This window comes from Pollicipes pollicipes, unplaced genomic scaffold (assembly GCF_011947565.3).
Source record: "Pollicipes pollicipes isolate AB1234 unplaced genomic scaffold, Ppol_2.1 Scaffold_4740;HRSCAF=5597_pilon_pilon_pilon, whole genome shotgun sequence".
Lineage (NCBI taxonomy): Eukaryota > Metazoa > Arthropoda > Thecostraca > Pollicipedomorpha > Pollicipedidae > Pollicipes > Pollicipes pollicipes.
Window position 1 is genome coordinate 16,229,835 of NW_023596545.1, and position 21,070 is coordinate 16,250,904.

General features: G+C 51.6%; 1 protein-coding gene across 7 annotated transcripts; it reads right to left on the bottom strand.

Moving 5' to 3' along the window:
• Positions 1–6,039: 6,039 nt before the first annotated feature.
• Positions 6,040–18,797, bottom strand: LOC119099087 (3-hydroxyisobutyrate dehydrogenase, mitochondrial). Of its 7 annotated transcripts, XM_037222145.1 has the most exons (9): positions 18,544–18,709; positions 18,107–18,183; positions 15,450–15,541; positions 14,927–15,105; positions 14,131–14,252; positions 10,860–11,070; positions 9,991–10,117; positions 7,592–7,797; positions 6,040–6,872 (listed from the first exon to the last, which is right to left on the bottom strand). In XM_037222145.1, the coding sequence occupies exons 1-8, from the start codon at positions 18,639–18,641 to the stop codon at positions 7,615–7,617; spliced, it is 1,089 nt and encodes a 362-aa protein (XP_037078040.1). In that variant the 5' UTR covers positions 18,642–18,709; the 3' UTR covers positions 6,040–6,872; positions 7,592–7,614. The 7 variants fall into 7 exon arrangements, with proteins under 7 accessions (XP_037078040.1, XP_037078041.1, XP_037078042.1 ...); XM_037222146.1 differs by lacking the exon at positions 18,544–18,709 and adding an exon at positions 18,734–18,797 and having other exon boundaries at positions 6,040–7,797; XM_037222147.1 differs by lacking the exon at positions 18,544–18,709 and adding an exon at positions 18,746–18,791 and having other exon boundaries at positions 6,040–7,797.
• Positions 18,798–21,070: the final 2,273 nt, after the last annotated feature.

The following is a 21,070-nucleotide window of genomic DNA, read 5'->3' on the forward strand; positions in this document are numbered from 1 at the left end:
AGACCGGTACTTTTGTCGCAAAATTTTGTAATCAGCTGACTTGACTTAAAATGTGTTAATACAAGTGCTGAAATGGTAATATTCATCTTGTAACTTTAATTTAGAAGACATTTCTTGAACTTTTCACTCCTGTATTTCGGGAGTGATGCAATTTAGTGGTCAAGCTTCCTCGGTAAAAAATAAATGTGGGGTAAAATTCTCTACCAGGCCTTGCTGGTGTTTGCGCCAGGCTCTGCTTTCGTGGTGTGGTGGTGAGACCAAAAAATAGGGGATGCGTGAAAACCTTGCATTTGGCGCAAAGCTGCACATTGTGATGCATTTTGTAAACAAACCAAACTTAATGCTTGCAAGCGGCTGGGGTCGCTGGGATTCTTGGGCTTGGAGGTAACTGGCGCCCTTGCTCTGTGCATACATAGACAGGATTCAGATGTAGGTGAGGCAGGACATAGCCATAGGTGTCCAGGTTCTGTGGAGCATCGTTTATACTTGGTGGCTTCAAGTGAGCTCGGTTTTGGATGACATCTGAAAACCTCAGGGAGGGAAATAGGGGTTCAACACGTGCGATTAGACAATGTCAGGCAGGAGTGAAAAATCCACATCAAATATGGGGAAAAGGAGTGAAAAATTCCTCCTCACAAGGTGTCGCTTTACACCCAAAGTCGGCAATTCTAGCACACTGTCTGTTTCTCTCCCCTGGTGCGGCGCCTGCAGTGCCTTTGCATCTCCGAGCGGCTGACATTACGCTCCACGTCCGTGATAGTTACGTCTGTGTGGCCTTCTGTCTCCAGCTCTGCCTTTTTCGTCTGGTACAGTCGTCTGACGTCACCAGAGTCCCATTCCATGATGGCCGCCGACAGCCGGCTCAAGGACATGTAGAGCGGGTGGGCATCCATTGTCGTGCCCGCAGCGATGCGGCGCGTAAAATGCCACGCATCCAGGCGCGCGTCCATGACATCCCAACCGGGGAAGAGTGCCTTCGCGGCGCCGTGGCTGCAACAGTCTCGGTCAACGTAGAGCAGGCTCGGGGACCGGACGCCAGCCTCCCGGTACCCGTTAACCAGGCCAGTCGCCATGGTCCTGATGGCGGCACCCTCTCCGACCGTTACCGCCAAAACGATCACCTGCCTGACCGTCCTCGTTTTCGACGTTCGTCGCCCACGCCTGGCAGTGCTGCCTTGCCAGATTCCTGGTCATCTGCAACGAAATCAGACAGCTATGAAAGCCAAAACATTCGTCCTGCCACTGAAATATTCATGTACGACACACATAACAAAAGGAAAGAAGAACGTGCAGAAGGAAAGGGATGTGAAAACAAATTCTTACCTGCTGATAATCAACAAGGCATTAAGGTCGAACCACAGATATGACCATACATGCAGGTAGCGAGTTCAGATATTTCGAAATATCGTGACATTTTTCACACATTTAAATTGAACTACATGTCATAGTCGAAAGCCATGATCAAACATGATTTGTTTCATTGGATTACCACGAGAAACCACTTTCACCATAGTAACTGAGGAAATTATACGGGAGTACGTTTGTCCAATGCGAAACCATCAAACGTCAAATCATTTTCTGCGATTGAGTCTGCCAATCTGGGACATGTGAGCCGCCAAACCCAGACTGAAGACAGGTCACTCAGGTTGGAATTAGCCGAGAAAACCACGAGCTGACCCCCAATCATCCTGAGATATAGAATACGCCTGTTTGTTTGTATTTCCGTACTGGATTCCACCTCGTCACTGTGCTTTAGTCCAGTGACTACTCCTCCAAACCACTGGTCAGTCACATGGTACCGGCACTGGCATGTGCGGCGGATGTTGTTTTGCATCCCAGGACTCCATGGACTTGCTCGCGGTCACGTCAGCTCGAGGGTGACGCGCTTTGCAAATGGGGCTCTGATATAGCACTGCCATCGCTACACTTGCTTACAATAGAGAAACATAGGAAAGTTGGTTGTATATAAGAAACATAAGAAAGTTGAAAGTACATTCAACTTGGAAAAAACTGAATTTAGAGCTGATTAAGGAGCAATTGGTTGGAATGACGTCTCCTGTAACACAATTACGGGAACACTGCAGCTACCTTTGTACTGCGATGTTCACATTGAGTCTGATTACTAGCCCTCATGAAATCCGGAACTTGCATTAGAAATTTACAGATTATGCGAACTAATCGTGATGAATGTAATCGTGCATAACGTGAATGTCATCTTGTGCGGATTATATGACCGCAGTGAAAGCGTTCGAAAGTCCAATTCATAACAAGCGATGACATCTTGCAATGTTTTCGAAAAGTGACCGGTGGAGAGACGACTTAAAGAAATAAAAGTTTGAATCTAAAACTGCGCTTAGGCCTAGGGATCAAAGCCAGCGGTGGTGAAATAAAAATGTTCAAAGACCCCATTCTTTAAAACGGATCCATAATTTCCCAATAGCTAAGTCTTAAAGTGGTGAAAGAAAAGTTTAATATCGCGCCCGCGTGTTTCCAAATCGTAGACTGAGGATGCACAATAAGCTTTACCGTTGGTCCATTTGTCACGAAGCATTATCATCTAAAAGCCAATATATGCACCAAGTGCAGTGGCGTCACTGGTTGCAGCGCGTCCGTTGCGCTATCTCCGCTCTCTGGCCTCCGTCCCATTTCTTAAACTCTGGAGAGTTGTTCCCAACCGAATATATTCCCCGTTCGTCTCAGCGTCATTTTCCCAATCCCGATGTAATATCCATGGACGAGCAATGAAAGCGGCATATACATTGTGGACGTGTCTGCTTATGCAGCGCGATGTCAATTACCTTGTAAGTCGAGTCCATCTTGAGGATGTCCCCAAGACGCTTGTCAGTTTCCAGCTGATCTCATCCAGCCTGCTCAAGACATCCAGTGCGTAGACGACGAGAAGCCATCGACTCGACAGCATCTGTGGCGGCGGTGGCAGGAACTCAGGCATGCGCAGCTGTGGTAGACCCTTGGACCTGTAATTATTGACCGTGCTACTTTACACGTTTGTGCCCCGCTTTGCGTGTTTGAGGAGCGTGGCATTGGGAATCATGTTATACCATAAGCACCAGTACAGGTAATGTTAATAATTTGTCCACCATCAATGGGAATATAACGTGACTTGGGCCATGCACCTGCTCGCTTGTCCATCACACGTAGATCACGCCACAAACTATGCATCCTTCTTGTTTTGTACAATTGTCAATATTCGTTGGCCGGAAGCTGTTGGTCCAGACTGGTTGAATTGCTTCCACGTAAATGGGATGTCACAAAACAGAGAGAAGACCGACAGAAATGCGATCCAAGTTAAATAAGGGCAATCGCTTCTACGTTAGTGGATGGCAGGAAACAGAGAAAACGCAGAAATGCAATGAAAATCAGATCAGGGTGAACACTAGATCTTCAGCCAACCACAACTCGAACAACGGCGGACGCTAGCTCTTGAACTTGTGAACATTTTGATGCTTTCAAGTTTGAAACTGGCTAGTAATTTTCTGGTGATATTGAGTTCCCTGTCCTTTCAGCCCACGTCTGACCTTGAAGCGTAGCGTTGAGAGGTCCAAACTTTTTGAAGAGAGCTAGTTCTTTCGGTAGTAAGTATTCTCGTTCCGACAAGTTTAAAATCGACCGTAATCTTTGAGTGATGTTGAGTTCCTCGCCCTTTGAGTCCGCGTTTGACCTCGAAGGGTGAACGTGAGAGGTCAGGACTTTTTGACGGACTCTAGTTCTTTCTGTGTTGAATGTTCTGATATTTGCAAGATAAAAATCGGCTGGCTATCTGTTTTGGTCATATGGAGTACCCATCCTTTTAACCCGCGCTTCGCCTTGAAGGTGGCCTGAACAGTCCATGACTGTTTGACGGGCGCCAGTTATTTCTGTGGTGAATATTCTGATATTTGCAAGTGTGAAATCCAGCGGTAATTTTTGGGTGATATTGAGTTCTCGTCTTTTGACCCGGCTTTAGACCTCAAAGGTCACATAATATTGCAAAATGAAGTTCATTTTTGAGGTTATCGTGCTATAATTCATCTTACGACCTTCAGAGAAATCGGAACACGTCGCAGAATAACTTGCTGTGTAAACCGGTAGCCTCACGGACATCTTAAGTACTCGGATCGTGACTGGCGTGCGGCGGCGGGAGAGGGTCGGCCCGACGCTGACGTCCCCGGGTTGGGCCCAGTCGGAGCAGCTGGTGTGCGAGAGACCTCCTCAAAGCCTTTCTTAACCCGCTCAGCCCGCTGACGATTCGTCGCATGTTTGTCCCTCGATCCGCGGTGTCTTACCGGGCCTCCCGCTCATGCGAAGGCCGGAGCTCTGGAGCTGCCGAGGTGCAAACTCTCCTCCACACAGAGGGGGTTTCGTTACCATGCTTCCGCCTCGTGGACCCAGCTGCCTCCTGCCGTCACTCAGCCTTCGACGCTGTCCGCGTTCCGTGTGTCGATGAGGGCTCTGAGGGCCTGAGAGCCGCTCACCCTGTTCTTGACGGCTTGGGTCTTTGGGAAACTCCACTGACTATTTGTACTTTTTGTGTGTATATGTGCTTGCGGATTGTTCCTACGAATATTGTCGCTATTTCCCCCTGGGCGCAGTTGGCTTCTATCCTCACCTCCTGTTTTGTACCTTGTACATGACACTGATCCCGAAAACCCATACTGCATGGATGAGTTGAATATTTAATAAAAATCCCTTCACCGGGAAAGGGCAATTAGTGCAAATTTTATTTTCTTCGTCTAAGCAGACATTCTCAGCTGATACCTAACTTAATACGGATTCGCCCCTCACTCCGTAGTATTTATCCGCATTGCTACGGATCCGATTCTCACTCCGTGGTGATCATCCATGTTGTATAGTGTCACGTCACGACGTCACATCGTGTGATCCTTACTCTGAGTATGTGGAGAGTCTCTGTCTGTCTCTGTCTCTGTCTCTGTCTCTGTCTCTGTCTCTCTCTCTGTCTCTCTCTCTCTCTCTCTCTCTCGGTCTCTCTCTCTCTCTCTCTCTCTCTCTCTCTCTCTCTCTTCTCCTCTCTTCTCTCTCTCTCTCTCTCTCTCTCTCTCGTGCATGTGGACATTGATTCCTTGCATTTAGCGTGCAATTATAGTTGCCATCGGATATTGTGGATTACCAACTTCTACGTGATTTCAATTCATGTGCGTGGGTGTGCGTATGCGTGTGCGCGTACGCGTGGGTGTGCGTGTGCGCGTGGGCATGTGCGTGCGTGTGCGTGCATCCGTGCATGTGTGCGTGCGACATGTGTACGCGCGTGCGTGCGTGCACAGCCTGTGCACAAACACCATCCATGAAAGCAAAAATAAAAACTGCGATTTTTCCAAAATGTTATACCGTCATAATTTTCCTTGAGCATAACACAAGAAACGACAAAAAAGAAGCTCAAGAGTACAAAGCCTAGAATGCAACGCACGTCTGGTTTGAATACTTCTATGAAGTGAAGAATATTGGCCTCAGATAACCTTGTCTTACTAGTGAAACTGTTTGATTAATGGTAGCATGTCATGTTCATAAACATATTAACAAATATGATTTCCATGCTAATATCCAGATTAATATGCGCAACCTGAAAACAAACTCTATCTTCCACTTAAGCACGATTCATCGGTGTTCTTCAACAGGTTTTGGACACTTAGGATTACCAGCACCGCTGACTGCACGGAACCTGAACACATTACACGCGAAAGCTGGACACGGTTGGTCACCACATGCAATCCTACAAAAGAGAAGTTCTTTTGAAACACATCACGCTTGAAGTATTCTATATCGAGGCCAATCTTCCCCACAAGATGCATGCCCAGGGGTTTTATCCCATGCCGTATGAGCAGCTGATGTCGTTTTACGTCTCCATTGCCGATATTTTAGGGACGAAAGCGTCAAGTCGCAGCACTACGCAGAGAGCACACCAAAACACGTTGCAAGCGGAAGGTGGAGAAAAATGTTGGTACGCCTGGCTTTTGTGGGGAATAGTTGTCCGTTGGACAAAGTATCATCCGCAGGCTTTCTGCTCTTATGCCCCACAAGACAAGATAAAGCATGCCAACTTTATTCCAGTCACATCGAGACATCATGTCTTACATACAACATGCGCGGCAGTGAATACCAGACATTGGTGACAAGTATTCACGGGATATCTCGCCGCTGGCTGGAAAGCAGCGAAAGTACTAGGATCACCCCAAACCCCCGAGCCGTCCAGCATAAACGCAGCGTTATATGTCGTGAATTCCGTGAGCTACAAATAGGACGGAATACAGGGAGGAGGTGTCACCAATCTCCGCTATGCCATTCGCCAAATGTTCAAAAAACGAGCCCAATACCAGTCTATTTCGTACCATGTGCACTGCATGGACTTCTTCACATTGCTTCCAAACGCGCATCTTTTCCGGGCCTGCTCAACACAGTGTCTGCGTGGATAATGGCCTGCATAATAAACCCTAGCAGGTCAGACAAATGAGCCGCCAAACGCCGGCCAGTCTAGCGCACCACGCCGCTGAACCTAATACAACTTAAAAAATCTAACCACCGAGCTTGATGAACAAACACCTATACCGCACTACGTAAGTCAAACAGCAATATTGCACAATCAGAATGCTAGAGCTCTCCGCTTACACTAAAAGGCCCGAGCATGCCTCCACCGTGAAACACGCGCGCCACGAGGCCGTACTGGCCCAGACCCCTCCCCCCTCTCCCGTCCCACTCCGTACCCCAAGTCGAGACACGGCGGCTTGGCAGGACTTACGCACCATGGTGAGCCTCCCTCTCCCCTCCCCCTCCAAGCAAGCAGATCCTGAGTCCGGAATCGAGCACTTCTTTTGTCTTGTCACGAGCTGCCACACTCTCTTGGGAAGGCGCAGTTCATCTAACTGCAAACACATGCACTTGTGGGCGAACCCTACCTACGCTGGAGAAGTGCCCACGGCAATGGGGTTGCCCAGGTGGTAGCAAAGGAAACGTGGTTTTGCCAATGCATTGCGGGACTAAATGAGCTTTATGTCGCGCAAATCGCAGCGTAAGAACACGCTCCGAAAATGGATTTCTCCGCATTTTCACCTGCTCGTAATGCCATTGTCAGGTTGGGCTTAATATGGCGAGTACGGCAGGAGGGTGCCTGGCAGCAGGGCTACGCGGAGATCACGGCAGTTAAGGCTGTACAGTCCCATGGAGTGACAATGATGCTTGGGACGATGATGTCGACTGGGCAAAACTTGTGTCCGGGTCTCGCTCGTACTGGTGGTGGGGATTGGACCTTACTATTCGGCCCGCTGTTATGGCGCTAAACGCTACCCGCTTCCGGAGAGGAATTCAGCATTCCTTAGTGCTATAACCGTTTGGGGGCGAACTTCATCCTTACAAAAATAATCGAAACTCAGGGTGAATACAGCCTACGGGATAATTAGTGCTTCAGGACCAACTACAACCAAATGATACCAAACGCGCTTTTGGGTCATCGCGGAGCACCGTGAGCGTTCACAAGCGGCGTCCTCAATCATACACATGTTATTACTACAGTTTGGAAACTAACTGCATGGACGGGATTCACGACGTGTATCGCAGCACTGAAAAAAGGTCTGGACATGCGTACTGGTCTGGGCCGGCGGCGCACGCCTAACGGTGCTCGGAGATGTACTTGTAGACGGCCGAGAAGTCGAGGTGGCCGTGGCCCTGATTGACCAGCAGCCGGTAGATCTGGTGGGCGGCCGAGCCGAGTGGCGTACACGCCTCGGACGCGGTGGCCGAGGCCTGCGCCAGGCCGAGGTCCTTGCACATGAGCGCCGTGCCGAACCCGCCCTAACGGACAGACTGGCGTCAACACACACCGAGCCCCCCCCCCCCCTGCCGGACGGACTGGGCGTCAACACACACCGAACCCCCACCCTGCCGACAGACTGGGCGTCAACACACACCGATCCCCCACCCTGTCGAACACACTTGGGCGTCAACACACAACCGAACCCCCCACCCTGGCCGGACAGACTGGGCGTCAACACACACCGAGCCCCCCACCCTGTCGAACAGACTGGGCGTCAACACACACCGAACCCCCACCCTGTCGAACAGACTTGGGCGCCAACACACACCGAACTCCATCCTGCCGGACAAACTGGGCATCAACATACGCCGAAACCCCACCCTGCCGAACGACTGGGCGTCAACATACGCCGAGCTCCCACCTGCCGGACAGACCTGGCGTCAACATGCACAGAACCCCCATCCTGGCCGAACAGACTGGACGTCAACATACGCCGAGCCCCCACCCTGCCGAACAGACTGGGCGTCAACACACACAGAACCCCCACCCTGCCGAACAGACTGGACATCATCATACGCCGAGCCCCCCCCCCCCCCCCCCCCACCCTGCCGAACAGACTGGGCGTCAACATACGCCGAGCCCCCACCCTGCCGAACAGACTGGGCATCAACATACGCCGAGCCCCACCCTGCCGAACAGACTGGGCATCAACATACGTCGAGCCCCCACCCTACCGAACAGACTGGGCACCAACATACGTCGAGCCCCCACCCTGCCGAACAGACTGGGCATCAACATACGCCGAGCCCCCACCCTGCCGAACAGACTGGGCGTCAACATGCACCGAGCCCCCACCCTGCCGAACAGACTGGGCATCAACATGCACCGAGCCCCCACCCTGCCGGACAGACTGGGCGTCAACATGCACCGAATCCCCACCCTGCCGAACAGACTGGGCATCAACATGCACCGAGCCCCCCACCCTGCCGGACAGACTGGGCGTCAACATGCACCGAGCCCCCACCCTGCCGAACAGACTGGGCATCAACATACGTCGAGCCCCCACCCTGCCCAACAGACTGGGCATCAACCTGCGCCGAGGCCCTACCCTGCCGACCAGACTGGGTGTCAACACACCGTCACCAAGGCCCATCATGCCGACCAGGCCCGATCGCAGACCGTCCGACAGTCCGAATTAGGGCAATACACTCCAGAAGCAGACGCAAGCTAGCGCTAAAACGCGTCCAGGTGGCCGGCTGGATACCCTTCGCTCGGGTAGGGGGTCAATTTGAGCCACCTGAGATCTCAAGAATTCATAGTGCTTGACACCAAAGTCACAAGGTGTGTTAGCGTGTACGTAAACTCACTTAGTTCAAAATTGACATTCCTGGGTCAAATGACCTTGGGTCAAATAAGGTCAAACAAGATCAAACTCCAGAATGGTCTGCAAAGTGCCCCCAGAATCTAGAGACCTGTTCTAAAGAAAAGGCCACTACTCCCTTAAGGTCAGTGACCCTGTTTGACATTTTACAGGGTATGGTGACCAGAATGCTGCGAGACTGCTTTGGGTTTTGCATTTGAATCAGCAACAAGGACTACGCTAGGCAGAATGTTCTTAGAAACAAAATGTTGACCTGGGTCATTTTGGGTCGGTGGCCAATTGTGGACTTTAAGAAGTCCATGAAATATGTACAATGCGGTTCCCGTTATTAATTAACTCGAAAGGGGCACCAGAAACTACCCCGTACAGCAGGCCCTGAAGTAATTAAGCATGTTAGTTTTGTCCATGGCCTGACCTTCATACCTGACCCTAGGTCAATGGAATTTGTTCATTCAATTATTGTGTTGCCTAATAAAGTATCTCAGAGATGTATGGCTTCGTCTAACACTCCGTGGTTGAATCAGAATGAACTATTTCCTACAAATTGACCTCGCTGAATCCATGGCCTGACTTTGACGTGCCGTACGTCAGCGACCTTACAAGGTACTTATACTTGTTTGATACCAAACGACCCGTTATTCCATTGTGTGCGGCTATGCAAAATTTGGCGTCGCTATGTCGGGCCGTTAGGAAACCAATCCGAAAAACCTTCGGGGGTCAATTTGACCCCCACCCGGGCGCATGCTAACCGACTCATGCAACAACATGACAAGCAAGCGGAAAAATACGTTTTTCAGGTTACGACGATGGCCGGTCAAGCAATAAAGGCGGTGATGGTGCGAGGGCTCACCTTGTAGTCGTTGGAAGAGGGCACGTTCTCCATGATGCCCGGCACGGGATTGTAGGAGTCGATGGCCCAGCAGCGGCCGGTGCTGGTGGCCAGGATCTTCGCCAGCAGTTTGGGGTCGAGGCCGAGCCTGGCCGGTGAAGGTGGGGTCATCAGTCTGACCCGGGGCTGCACTGCACGATCTGAGCTACAATCAACACGCGCACAAGGCGGAGGCAAGTTATAGTTATGCAGATGATTACTCTGCCACGCATCACCCGGGTGCCGCATTGTATGCTTCCTCTTTATCTCAGAAGTATGTTTAAAAACCCGCTTGGCAAACTGCACTCCACTCTTTTAACCCATACGAGATCACAAACCACATTCTGATGTCCGCCGGCCGCTATGCCAGACACCTCGCCGCACTCGCCGAACCCCCGCCTCCTGACTCCGGCCGGACGCTGAAACTCCGCCTCCCGACTCCGGCAGGCGCCGAACCCTTACCTCCTGACTCCGACCGACGCCGAACCCCGGCCTCCTGACTCCCGCCGACGCCGAACCCCGGCCCCCTGAATCCGGCCGAGGCCGAACCCCGGCCCCTGACTCCGGCCAACGCCGAACTCCCGCCTCCTGACTCCGGCCGACGCCGAGCGCCGCCTCCCGACTCCGGCAGGCGCCGAACCCCCGCCTCCTGACTCCGGCAGGCGCCGAACCCCCGCCTCCTGACTCCGGCCGACGCCGAACCCCGGCCTCCTGACTCCGGCCGACACCGAACCCCACCTCCCGACTCCGGCCGACGCCGAACCCTTGCCTCCTGGCTCCGACCGACGCCAAACCCCTGCCTCCCGACTCCGGCAGGCGCCGCGGCCACCGCCTGGGCCCGGCCCGCTCACCTGGTGCCCAGGTTCATGGTCTCGGCAGCACCGATCATGCTGACGGCCAGCATCATGTTGTTGCAGATCTTGGCCGCCTGACCGCTGCCCACGGCGCCGCAGTGCACAATGTTCTGGCCCATGCACTCCAGCAGCTGGCGGGCGGCGGCGAATTTGCCGTCCGGTCCACCCACCATGAAGGTGAGCGTGCCGCCGCGGGCCGCGTTCACCCCTGCCGACACGAGTAAGAGGTCAGCGCATCACACGGCGGTCGAGCAGCGCACAGCACCTTGGAGGCGAGACGCACGGCGTTGGCCAGCCTCACACTTGTATATAGACTGGAAGGCGCGCCGCATGCAGCACATTACAAGTGCAGTTTTCTTTGTAACGCGGCCACGTTGCCTGAACATATAAAGGACATTCCTAGCATCAAATGAAAAGAGTATACCCATAACGAGACAAGTAGTGTCCTAAAACTCTACGCAGTGGGCTTCGAAGGCGCCAGAGCTCTTACAGGAAAATAATGGAAAATGTTGCAGAATATTGCGGGAAAGAGTAACTGTTTGACGAGTCAAGCCATCTTAAAACCAACTTAGTGTTCTCACTAGGCATTAAGGACATTGAACGAGAAGTTTCAAACTTGTGGCAAAAAATTGCGAACGGCCGCAAGAGTGACTTATGGCAAAACGATGCATCCTTAAGCCCCAGGACCACTTCCAATCTTCTCTCAAGGTCCGAGAACCCCCTGAGAAGCCATAAAGAGGATGTTGCAAAATTGCACAAAGCATTGCAGAGCACACAGTGCGCATCCCGCTGCGGCACTACGCATGCACGTCTCATCAGGACCTGTTTCAAGGAATCCTAACTTAAAACCAAACTGCCCATCGTGCTCAGAGTCCCGCTCGACAAGCCATGATCCAGCGTTGTTTGACACCTGTTCGTGGTGTCGTGAGCCACAACCTCCGGCGACTGTCGCCCGAGGACGAGCGCTAGCGCGCGGCAACAACACCAGGCGCTTTTGTTCGGCAGCTGTGACGTAATAAGAGCTGACAACCTCCGAGACCGCTCGCCTTGTGTTGCCGCGCGGCCAAGGCAAGGAGAGTCAGTTGTTGAGGCGCTAATACCTACGCTCAGTAGAGGTGGCAGGTGAAGCTCTAAAAAATGTTGTTAATGATTATTTGCTTTTGCATTTTGACGCACAGAGATTGCACGGAGAGATGGTCCCGTGTCGCCGGGCTGGCAGGAAGCTGGGCGCTTTCTGTCGTTACGCTATGCCTGAGGCGCCATTTTTCAGTCACAGGGCACGTGCTACTACGGTGGAGGGGTGGAATCTCTACCACTGAACTACCGGAATGTGGGACTAGGCGTCACGTACGGGAGTGAATCGTTGTATGAGAGTAGTTCGTGACGGTACTGAAGTGCAGGCAGCACACAAACGGGACTTTCATCCTCCGCGTAATCGATTTCCTTTCATAGTAGGCGCAACAGGATCCCTTTGCCGCACAGGCACATTTTGTGTTTCCTATGAAACTTTAATTTCTTGGCTTGAAACTTGTGTCTTGTCTTGCATGCCTTGAGACTTCAATGTCCTGAAGGTAACGCGTATGCATTCTTCGGACACCGTGGGCGCCAATCCAAAGCACCAAGGTCGCGCAAGACCCTCCCCCATGTGGCTCTTGGGTAACCTTTTATTCTTTAGGACCTCTTTATCGACCTCGTGACGTTTTCATGTATCACAGACGCCATTTTAGTACCTCCGGGCACTTGTCCAGAATTTGGAACGCCATTATATTTTTAGTGTCTTAGCCTAATGGGCTATTTTCGGATGTTAGGCAAGCCATCCAGATTTCGCCGGTCCTTTTAAACATAGATAATATTTCCAGACCCCAGGAGCACCCTTTAACTCCTCGGGACCACCTCTCAAGATTTTGTTTCCTTTTGTGTGAACGTCCTTTTGCTTTTTAAGGCGTCCTCTTAGACATCAGGACGCGTTTCAGACCGCAGGGACAATGTTGGAGTCCTCAGGATGGCCCTCCGGGGATTTGGGCACTATTCTGTTCTTAAAGGCGTTCTTTTCATCATCGGGACGTGTTTTCATACATCAGGGGTGCTCTTTTGGCCATCGCGGGCACCCCCCGACATTGTGGGGCACCAAGACTCCTAAGTTCATCCTTCTAGACATCGAAGCAAATTTTCTTAGACCACACGGGCATCTTTTGCATCCTCAGAGCCCCCTAAAGGTTTGGGGCACCGTTTTTTTAAACATGAAATAGAACGGCATTCTTGTAGACTTCGGGACCTACTATCAAACCACAAGGACGCCCATTTAGCTCTCGGGGGCTTATCAGGGTATGGGATATTATTTTGCATTTTCTGAACACCTTACACCTGTTCCTGGGACATATTTCAAACGTCAATAACGCCCGTTGGGTCCTCAGGGCGCCTCTCCCGGGTTTGGGACACTCTTTTATTCTTTAAGGCCTGCACGTTGCCCTCGGGGCGCACCTCTGAACTTCAGTGGCGCCCAATGAGCCATTGGGGGCGGCTTTCCAGTTCTTGGGACGCCAATTTGTTATTAACGGTGTTCTTTTCCCCAGAACATAGAGTACGGGGCACCCAAATAAGCCCCCGGAAGACGCCTCCTCTTCAGTCCTTTGCTTTTGCTTTTCCCTCGAAGGTTTTGATGTCCTTTTAGTATTCAGGGCATCATTCTAGACTTTGTGACATACTTGCAGGACACATGGGCGTCCTCTCAACCATCAGGGGCGACTTTTCTCCTCCTCGCCCCCCCCCCCCCCTCGCCTCCCAAGGTTTGGTTAGATCTTCATGACCATTTAACAACCAGCCCTGTTCCGGTCCATTCCGGGCGTCTCTTTAGGAGCGCCTCCATAGTCAGGTGTCTTCGGCGCCCTAGAGCGGTCCCTAAAGATGCACCTTCACTTTCCGATCGGGGTGGGACTCGTGCCCCCGGTATCGGGGTGGGTTTCGATCAATTGGAATGTATTTCGATCTTCGGTTTCGGATGGAGGCTCGTGCCCACCCCCGTCCCCCTTCTCTGGACCCGTCCCTGCATGTGAACATGTCAGCGTTCACGGCCGGCGATCGCGTGTTCAGTCGTGGTCAGCCCCCACTCATTCCGCTCATCCCGCACAATGTCTGCTGGTAAGCACAAGCAATGCGGGTCACCCCTTCGCCGCATCACCCCACCACTCACCGCATCGCCCCCTTCTCCTCAGCCTTCCCAAAGGCACGGGGTCCCGACAATGGCGATTAAGCGCCACGCGCCACGTACCGCCTGAAACGGGTGCGTCCATGTAGACGGCGGACTTGGCGTCTGCTGCCAGCGCCATCTCTTGGGAGACGGCCGGATCAATGGTGCTGCTGTCGATCATCAGAGTGCCGGGCTGCACCGTACTGTGCACACGGACAGGCCGCCGCGTCAGACGGGCAGCCAGCCTTCACAGGCACCATTAGCGGCGGGCTTAACGCCAGATCACACCACGGTGACATCTCACGCCGAGAGAAAACAGAAGTGGCGGCGCACGAGGACACAAGTGGCGATCTGATATCAGCGCTGGGGACGGAGCTGAGCTAAGCAGAGGACTCTGGTTTATTCTGTCAGCAAAAAACTTTTCTTGGCCCCGGTTACTGCTCGAGAAAGTGACCAGAACTGAGCACCTGGTTTGGTTTCAGTATTGGAATATTTGGGGACGTATACATATGAAGCAGGTGGGTAAGAATATAAACCTGAATAACCCATTCAAATATTCAGATTTGACATGAGCTGAGTTCTTGTTCCTGCCAAATGTACGTTGAGGTGAAAATATGCCGGGCACGACAGCCCCATACAATTTTTCAATTGCGTTGCGGATTGGGGAGACGTCGGATGAAGGAGAAGCGCCGTTGTCGAGGGTCAGCACAGAAAATATGTAAACTGTCAACACATGAAAGCATATTAAATAATTTTCAGATAGCAGACAAAACAATGTTTTTCTCTCTGGTAAATAACTGATTGTCTAGCACCTATATTGACCACCACATTGCCATTACATAGTCCGTCGTCGTCGGCGAACGCCACGGCCACTGACCTGAGTATGCCGTTAGCACCCGCGTACACGTCCTGCACGTGCCGACTGTTGGGCAGCATGCTGACGATGCGGTCGCACCCCTCGGCCACGGCCGCCGGCGAGGAGCACACCTGGGCGCCGAGCGAGCCCAGCCGGCCGGCCGCCTCCTCCGAGACGTCGAACACCGACACGCCGTGGCCCTGGGCATGCGGAGTGTGTACGTGCTCACAGGCGCCTCGCCGTCACGCGAGCCGAGCACGGCACTGCGGACTGTCCGCACAGTATGTCCGCCGAGTTGGCGTGTCAGGAAACAATGGCCAAAGCAGGTTATTGGCATAGGAGACCCCAGCCACTGTAAGGAAGATGTACACTCGAGTGGGCAACAACACAGGTGATAAACACCATATGGGATAAGCTGTCAGAAGAAGGACTTGAACAATACCAACAGGTCATGGTGCATGTATTCACATGATTTTTGCGGCAATTTCTTGAAAAAAGAACTGTTGATGCACAAGCTATAATACAAATGAGTTGTGCCTCATACCTTGTTGATCAAGTTCTCAGCCATGGGTCCTCCCATATTTCCAAGACCGATGAAGCCCACTTTCGAGTTGGTTGCATGGCTGCCGGACGTAGCTGTTCAGGAAACAAACCATTGCAGTCTGAGACAAACATGGTCATATTCTCATACAGCAGTATCAAGCTGTAAAGCCATTAAAGACAAGTGTAAAGCTGGCAACAAGACCAACATGAGACGAATATCAGAGCATTTGAAGTTGCCTTCTAAGGGAGGATTCGTACTGGATTATGTGCATGGAATTATAAGTAGGCTTATTTTATCATATATTATGCTTCCTTTGATTTCCTCAAATGTGAAACATTCTTCAGTTCGCCAAAGGTGCGCTTATGGATCCACTTAACGCCCGGCTACCGCAAGGTGACTGGCAGCCGCCGACCGGTGGGCCGGCGAGGCAGGGGCAAGGTGCACCCGAGCAGGCGCGGAACGTCAGTGAAGAAACACTATGTGCGACAAGGACGCGCCACCACAGTAAAAGCTGAATGGGGGCCAAAATGGAATAATTGTTCCCTCAACAGCGACTGCGACTGTCTAATCATCGCATTTCTGTCCAAACTTTCACTTCTAAGCACGGCGTGAGCAACAGCTACTGAGCCCTTGCACAAACATTCTGAGCGACTGGTGGCCGGCCGATAAATAATTGAAATGCCCAACAATAGACCTCCCCATAGCTTCAATGTAAGGCCGCCTGAACTGGTTCAAATGCAAACGTACGCGTGCCTGCCCACATACCAGAGCTGTATATAACGTCCCATCGCCTACAGGTCTTCACTCACGTATCACGAGACGCAACTCTGGCCAGTTCCAAGACCAGTGTGAGACTTCCCTGCAGGCTAGATGTCAGACCGGCCAAGTCGGCACAAAGGTGGCAGGTGCGCGTCCATTTGAGACATGCTTCGACCATTTTATCAGTTTCGGAAATAAAATTGTCCAATATTCATTTTAAAAGTGTTCTGAATGACAGGTAGCCGCCCGGTTGAGTGACGCCATATGTCCAGTAACGCGATCCCTTGCGGGTGAGATGCAAGACCATCCAAATTAATAACGGCAGGACACCAGCCCCCTCCCCTACACTTTGACGGAAAATGGCCGAAGCAAAGGTAAAACACGTTGATGTCTTTTCGGAAACGGAAGGTTTTTCAGTTAAGCCTCCGAATTCTAAGTACAAAATTATGTCCCAGGTCGTTAAGGAAAACCGCCTCCCTTCCACCACACGCCAAAAATTCAGCACCGCCTCTAACCGCAGCCAAGTTGGATGGAAATCGTCCCCTTTCTTGCCACGCCCGGTATTCTCAAGGTTCTCACGCCCGGTTCTCTTAATAAGTGTGTGGGGAAAGCCCTTCCGGCTGCCGGCGGCCCCTGCAGGAGATCGCTCACCCAGACGGTGCGTTTCGCTAAGGTCACCGCCAGCTGACACTTGGGCCCGGTGGCTAGTCGCGTGGGTGACACTTCTGAAATCGGTTGGGGGAACGATCAGTCCTGTAACGTTGACCTAACCTACCCTACACCTGATCTCTTCCGGTATTTCAGCCAGTTAAATTGGCTTCCCCGACATCTATGATCAATGCTTTCATCGCCCGATGTGATCATTGCAGCTTTGAAATAAGCTTAGGATTGGATGTAATTCACAGGAGGCATCTTAGCAAGAATGTCCGATATGATCGCCGCAAATGGTCCGCAAAAAATGGTCTCGTTTATTGTTGATGGATGGTTGTCTGAGGCAAAACAGAGTTGTATGCTGAGTAGCTGGTGCAATGGCATGTTTGATCACTGAAGTGACAGAATGGTCGACAGGTGTCTCCATATGTCACATGCGTGCACAGGTACCACGTTTGTGCCATTTTGACCCTCTTGCATCCAGCCTACATAGATGTCCCCTACTAGACTTGGAGCAGTCCCATCGAGGTCCTGCCTCCTTATGCGTCAGTTATCCCCAAAAAGTGATAAGACCTTCTGTGTAGCTTTGGCATTGAAACATGCATACACACTTGCTACACTTGTGCCAGTTTAGATGGTCTTGCACCTTATTTGTAGGGAGGTCCACTGTCCGACACCTACACTACCAATCGGCGATCGCCAGCCGCTCAGACTGCTTGTGCAAGGGCTCAGTGGCTGTTACTCACACCATGTTTTGAAGCAAAAGTTTTGGATGGAAGGCAATGATTGGATGGTCATAGCTGCTGCCGCAAGAGAGCGCTTATCCCATTCCAGTCTGGCCCCTACTCCACTTTTGGGACAGTGGCATGCATTTGTTGTACTCAGCATTTCATCAATGTTCTGCACCTACCCTAGTGCATCTTGCTACAGTTTGCCTTCACCTGCCATCTGGGGGTAGCTGGGTGCAACAGAGGTTCCCTAGCAGACCTTGACTCTGTGGTTCCTGCTCTGCAATATATTAGGTTTCACCACATGTGGTACATTTTATGCTACCAATGTTCATCCAGTCTGTTCCAGAAACTGTCATGTTTTCTGACAGACTGTTCAAAGAGTTTTTAATCTGAATGGGGAAGAAACATTGTCAAACTAACTTGCACAATCTCTTACTCATCTCTTTGTATGCACATTGGAAGTTTACAACCATAAGGTCTTAAACCATAGGGCCCACCATTCAAATTGCTTCTTACTTGCTATTGACCTCCATGCATGTGCTTGAGATCTGGCAATGTGAGAGCTGAAGGCCCTGATTGAGAGCATCTTGCCTCTGAAAGAAAATCCAATGCATGATGCACACCAAAATTACTACAGGTACTTGTTGCCAAAAAACAATACAGAAAATGTGTTGGATGCATGAAATCTCAAGGATAGTTTTAGCCCTTGGGGAGAGGACAAAAATTAACAAATCACGGCTGGCAGAAAGAACAAATAGCCTATGTGAATCCACACTGTGTGCAAAACTGGTTCTGCAGGACATAGTTTAGCAGTAGCTGACATCAAACACAATGAAATAGCTGGTCTCAGTGATTGCCAAAGACCATTGAAGACTGGCTGCTTGTAATTTTAAAATGTTCCAGCTTCCTAAGAAAATGCTTTCTTCCCAAGTATATGCTCACACCTACTGTACTTTGTCAAGCCATGAGCCGATAGAAACTTGGTAGCACCGGCGCAGGCCTTGCACTCAGTCAATCGGTCTACATTATCGAAGTTTAGCAAGTAAATCATACAAAAGAGTTATCAGTACATGCACCAGACATTTCTGAATTCCTCAAACACCTTCATATAGATCTATGACCTATATAATGTCAATTAAGTACGTTTTTCCCCACGTCCGTCACTCGTTACAGTCTCCACAACCCGGCGAAGAAATCGGTGACGCAGCTGCCAGCTGATTGAAGTAAACTTCGCTAACACTTCCAGCTGATTTCATGCTGACGTCACAAGACTACAGGACCACAGCCAGTCTTAACAATTTCGTGCGGGACCGCATCTGTCTAGTGGAGGATCAAAAGAGGAAGTCACAACACTGTAGCTCTTCGTGTAGCCCCAATGGACCCATAGCCGGCAGAACAGAAACAATTTTTGGCACAGAACCCAACAAAGTTGACACATTTAGGCCTTCAGGCGACCGATGACAGTCGCAAATGGAAGTGGAAGACCCATTAGCAGCAAAAATAATGATTCGCTAGTTAGGAAAAAGGCGAGGGAAATTTTAAGGCTCCATGTGTTGTCTAGAGACCGCTCTTGTTAGGAGCCCTATATGCCACTTACCGGGTTAATCGATCGGTGATGGGCCTTCCGCGTTGCTAATGATTTCTTTATTTGTACTCGGAGGTCACTACTCTTTTGTCTGGGCAGAGATGCACGTAAGACGAAGGGCACAGCGGCATGTGCACCTCCTCCCCACCTAACTCGCATTGTCGGATTTTCAAATGCCAACCAGAGGGCCCTTTCCATCGACTACCCCCCTCCCCCCCAAGTCGATGGGATCTCCTATGTCGGTCAGGCAGCATCAGTACCTAACATTCGGCCCCGTGTCGGTCTGGACGAGGGGACCGATTTGCTAAGCGAGCACAAGACCGGGGCCCGTGACTTACAATGGTTTGGCCTCTGAGCCAATGAAACGAGTTGGCCAGAAGGCAATAGTGCGTAGCAGGGGGCCCTGTGTTGGCAAAGGGCCCAAGTCAACCGGGACCGTGTTGGAGGGCATTTAAAGAGAGACCCAAAATACCCACCGAGGCTGGCGATCAACGGCCTCATGACAAGGCTGAAGGGCCCGAAGAGCTGGCTGTAGGTCACATTCAGGTTCCCAGCCCGTAGGGCCGTGACTTCAAATGTCAATCAGATGAACTCTTGCATCATTTGAAATCCTCTGGGAGAATATTCACCTCTAGTTTGGCCAGAGGCCACCAACACCCAACGGTTAATGTCTTGTCGCTCTCAGCCCAGGAGGCCATTTCCTGAGGAGGAACAAGGCCAAGCCAAGATTTGTACCGTTCGTGGTGCCTGAAAAATGGGGAGCCATGTGTTGGCCGGTGGCCCACAGTGCCAAACAGAGGGAATTCCGTCGGCAAACCCCGCTCGATCCCGTCTGATCCCGCACGGTCCGGCCAGGTTCCTTCCGGGTCCATCTGGTCCCGTCTGGTCTCATCCTGCCTGGTGTCCCCTGATAAAGTCCGTTTTCGCCCGGTGCTGTCTCCTTTCATGACGCTGCATCTGGTTCTGTCTAACCCTGTCCGGTCATGCCAAAGCCTGTGTGGTCCCATTCTGTCCCACTCGATTCTTTTCCGTCACTTAAGGTACTGTCCAATCCTGTCTGATTCCGCCTGGTCGTTCTGTCCCGTCTAGTTTGGTCCGACCCCCATTCGTTCATGTCCAGTCCGTTCCAGGAACATGTAGTCTTATCCCATTCGGGCCCGTCTGGCCCCATTACGTTCTGCCCGCTTGCGCCTGGTCCCGTTCTGAGTGTTCCGTCTCGTCCGGTTCGTTCCAGCTGTAAGCATTTCCACCCGCGGCGGTGCGGCGCTCGCGGGCCGTTCCACGGATGACATGGTGCGGGCGCTTGGCACTGTAGATGGGCGCCGTCCTTTGCGTATCGCGCAGGCCTCGGTTGCACAGGACACCAAGGCTCAGCTGATTCGAAGAATTCTCACTAGATGGCGGGTGACGGCCGCGCTGGTTCGGCAAGCCGAGGCCAGCCGCCGAGCGATGGTAAAAGCTCTGAATCAGGTGTTCCAGGCAGGGGCGGATCCAAAGGGGAGAGGGGGGGGGGGGGCACGGGGCCCTTGGGCCCGAAGGAGCCATTGGCTCCTAGGGGGTTTATAGCCGGCCGCACGAGTGCAGTTTTTTTAAAAACACAAAACGCAACAAAACTGGACATGTCTGGACTTCTAGGCGATCAAGAACAGTTATGAGCAAAAGTGAAGAGCATTTAAGAAGTAAAAAGGCTATATGATGATAAAAAAGTTTTGAACTGGAAATTTTAAGCCTCATTACACTGGCTAGGGGCCCATACTGTTACTGGGAGACCTATATGCCCATTTGTAGAATCATTTCGATCGTTAAGGAGCATTTCACGTTGCCCTTCATTCCTCTGCATGTGCTTGAAGGGCCCTGCGCTGTTGTTGGGGCCCTTCCTGCTAGCGTACCAGGGC

What these genes read in the sequence shown, in the direction of transcription:
- LOC119099087 (XM_037222145.1), bottom strand. Translation starts at nt 18,641, where the DNA reads ATGATTTACTTGCTAAACTTCGATAATGTAGACCGATTGACTGAGTGC. An exon ending in CTGAGAACTTGATCAACAAG is followed by an intron (nt 15,106 to 15,449) that starts GTATGAGGCACA and finishes CCGCATGCCCAG; the next exon opens with GGCCACGGCGTGTCGGTGTT. An exon ending in ACCATGAACCTGGGCACCAG is followed by an intron (nt 10,118 to 10,859) that starts GTGAGCGGGCCG and finishes TTCACCGGCCAG; the next exon opens with GCTCGGCCTCGACCCCAAAC.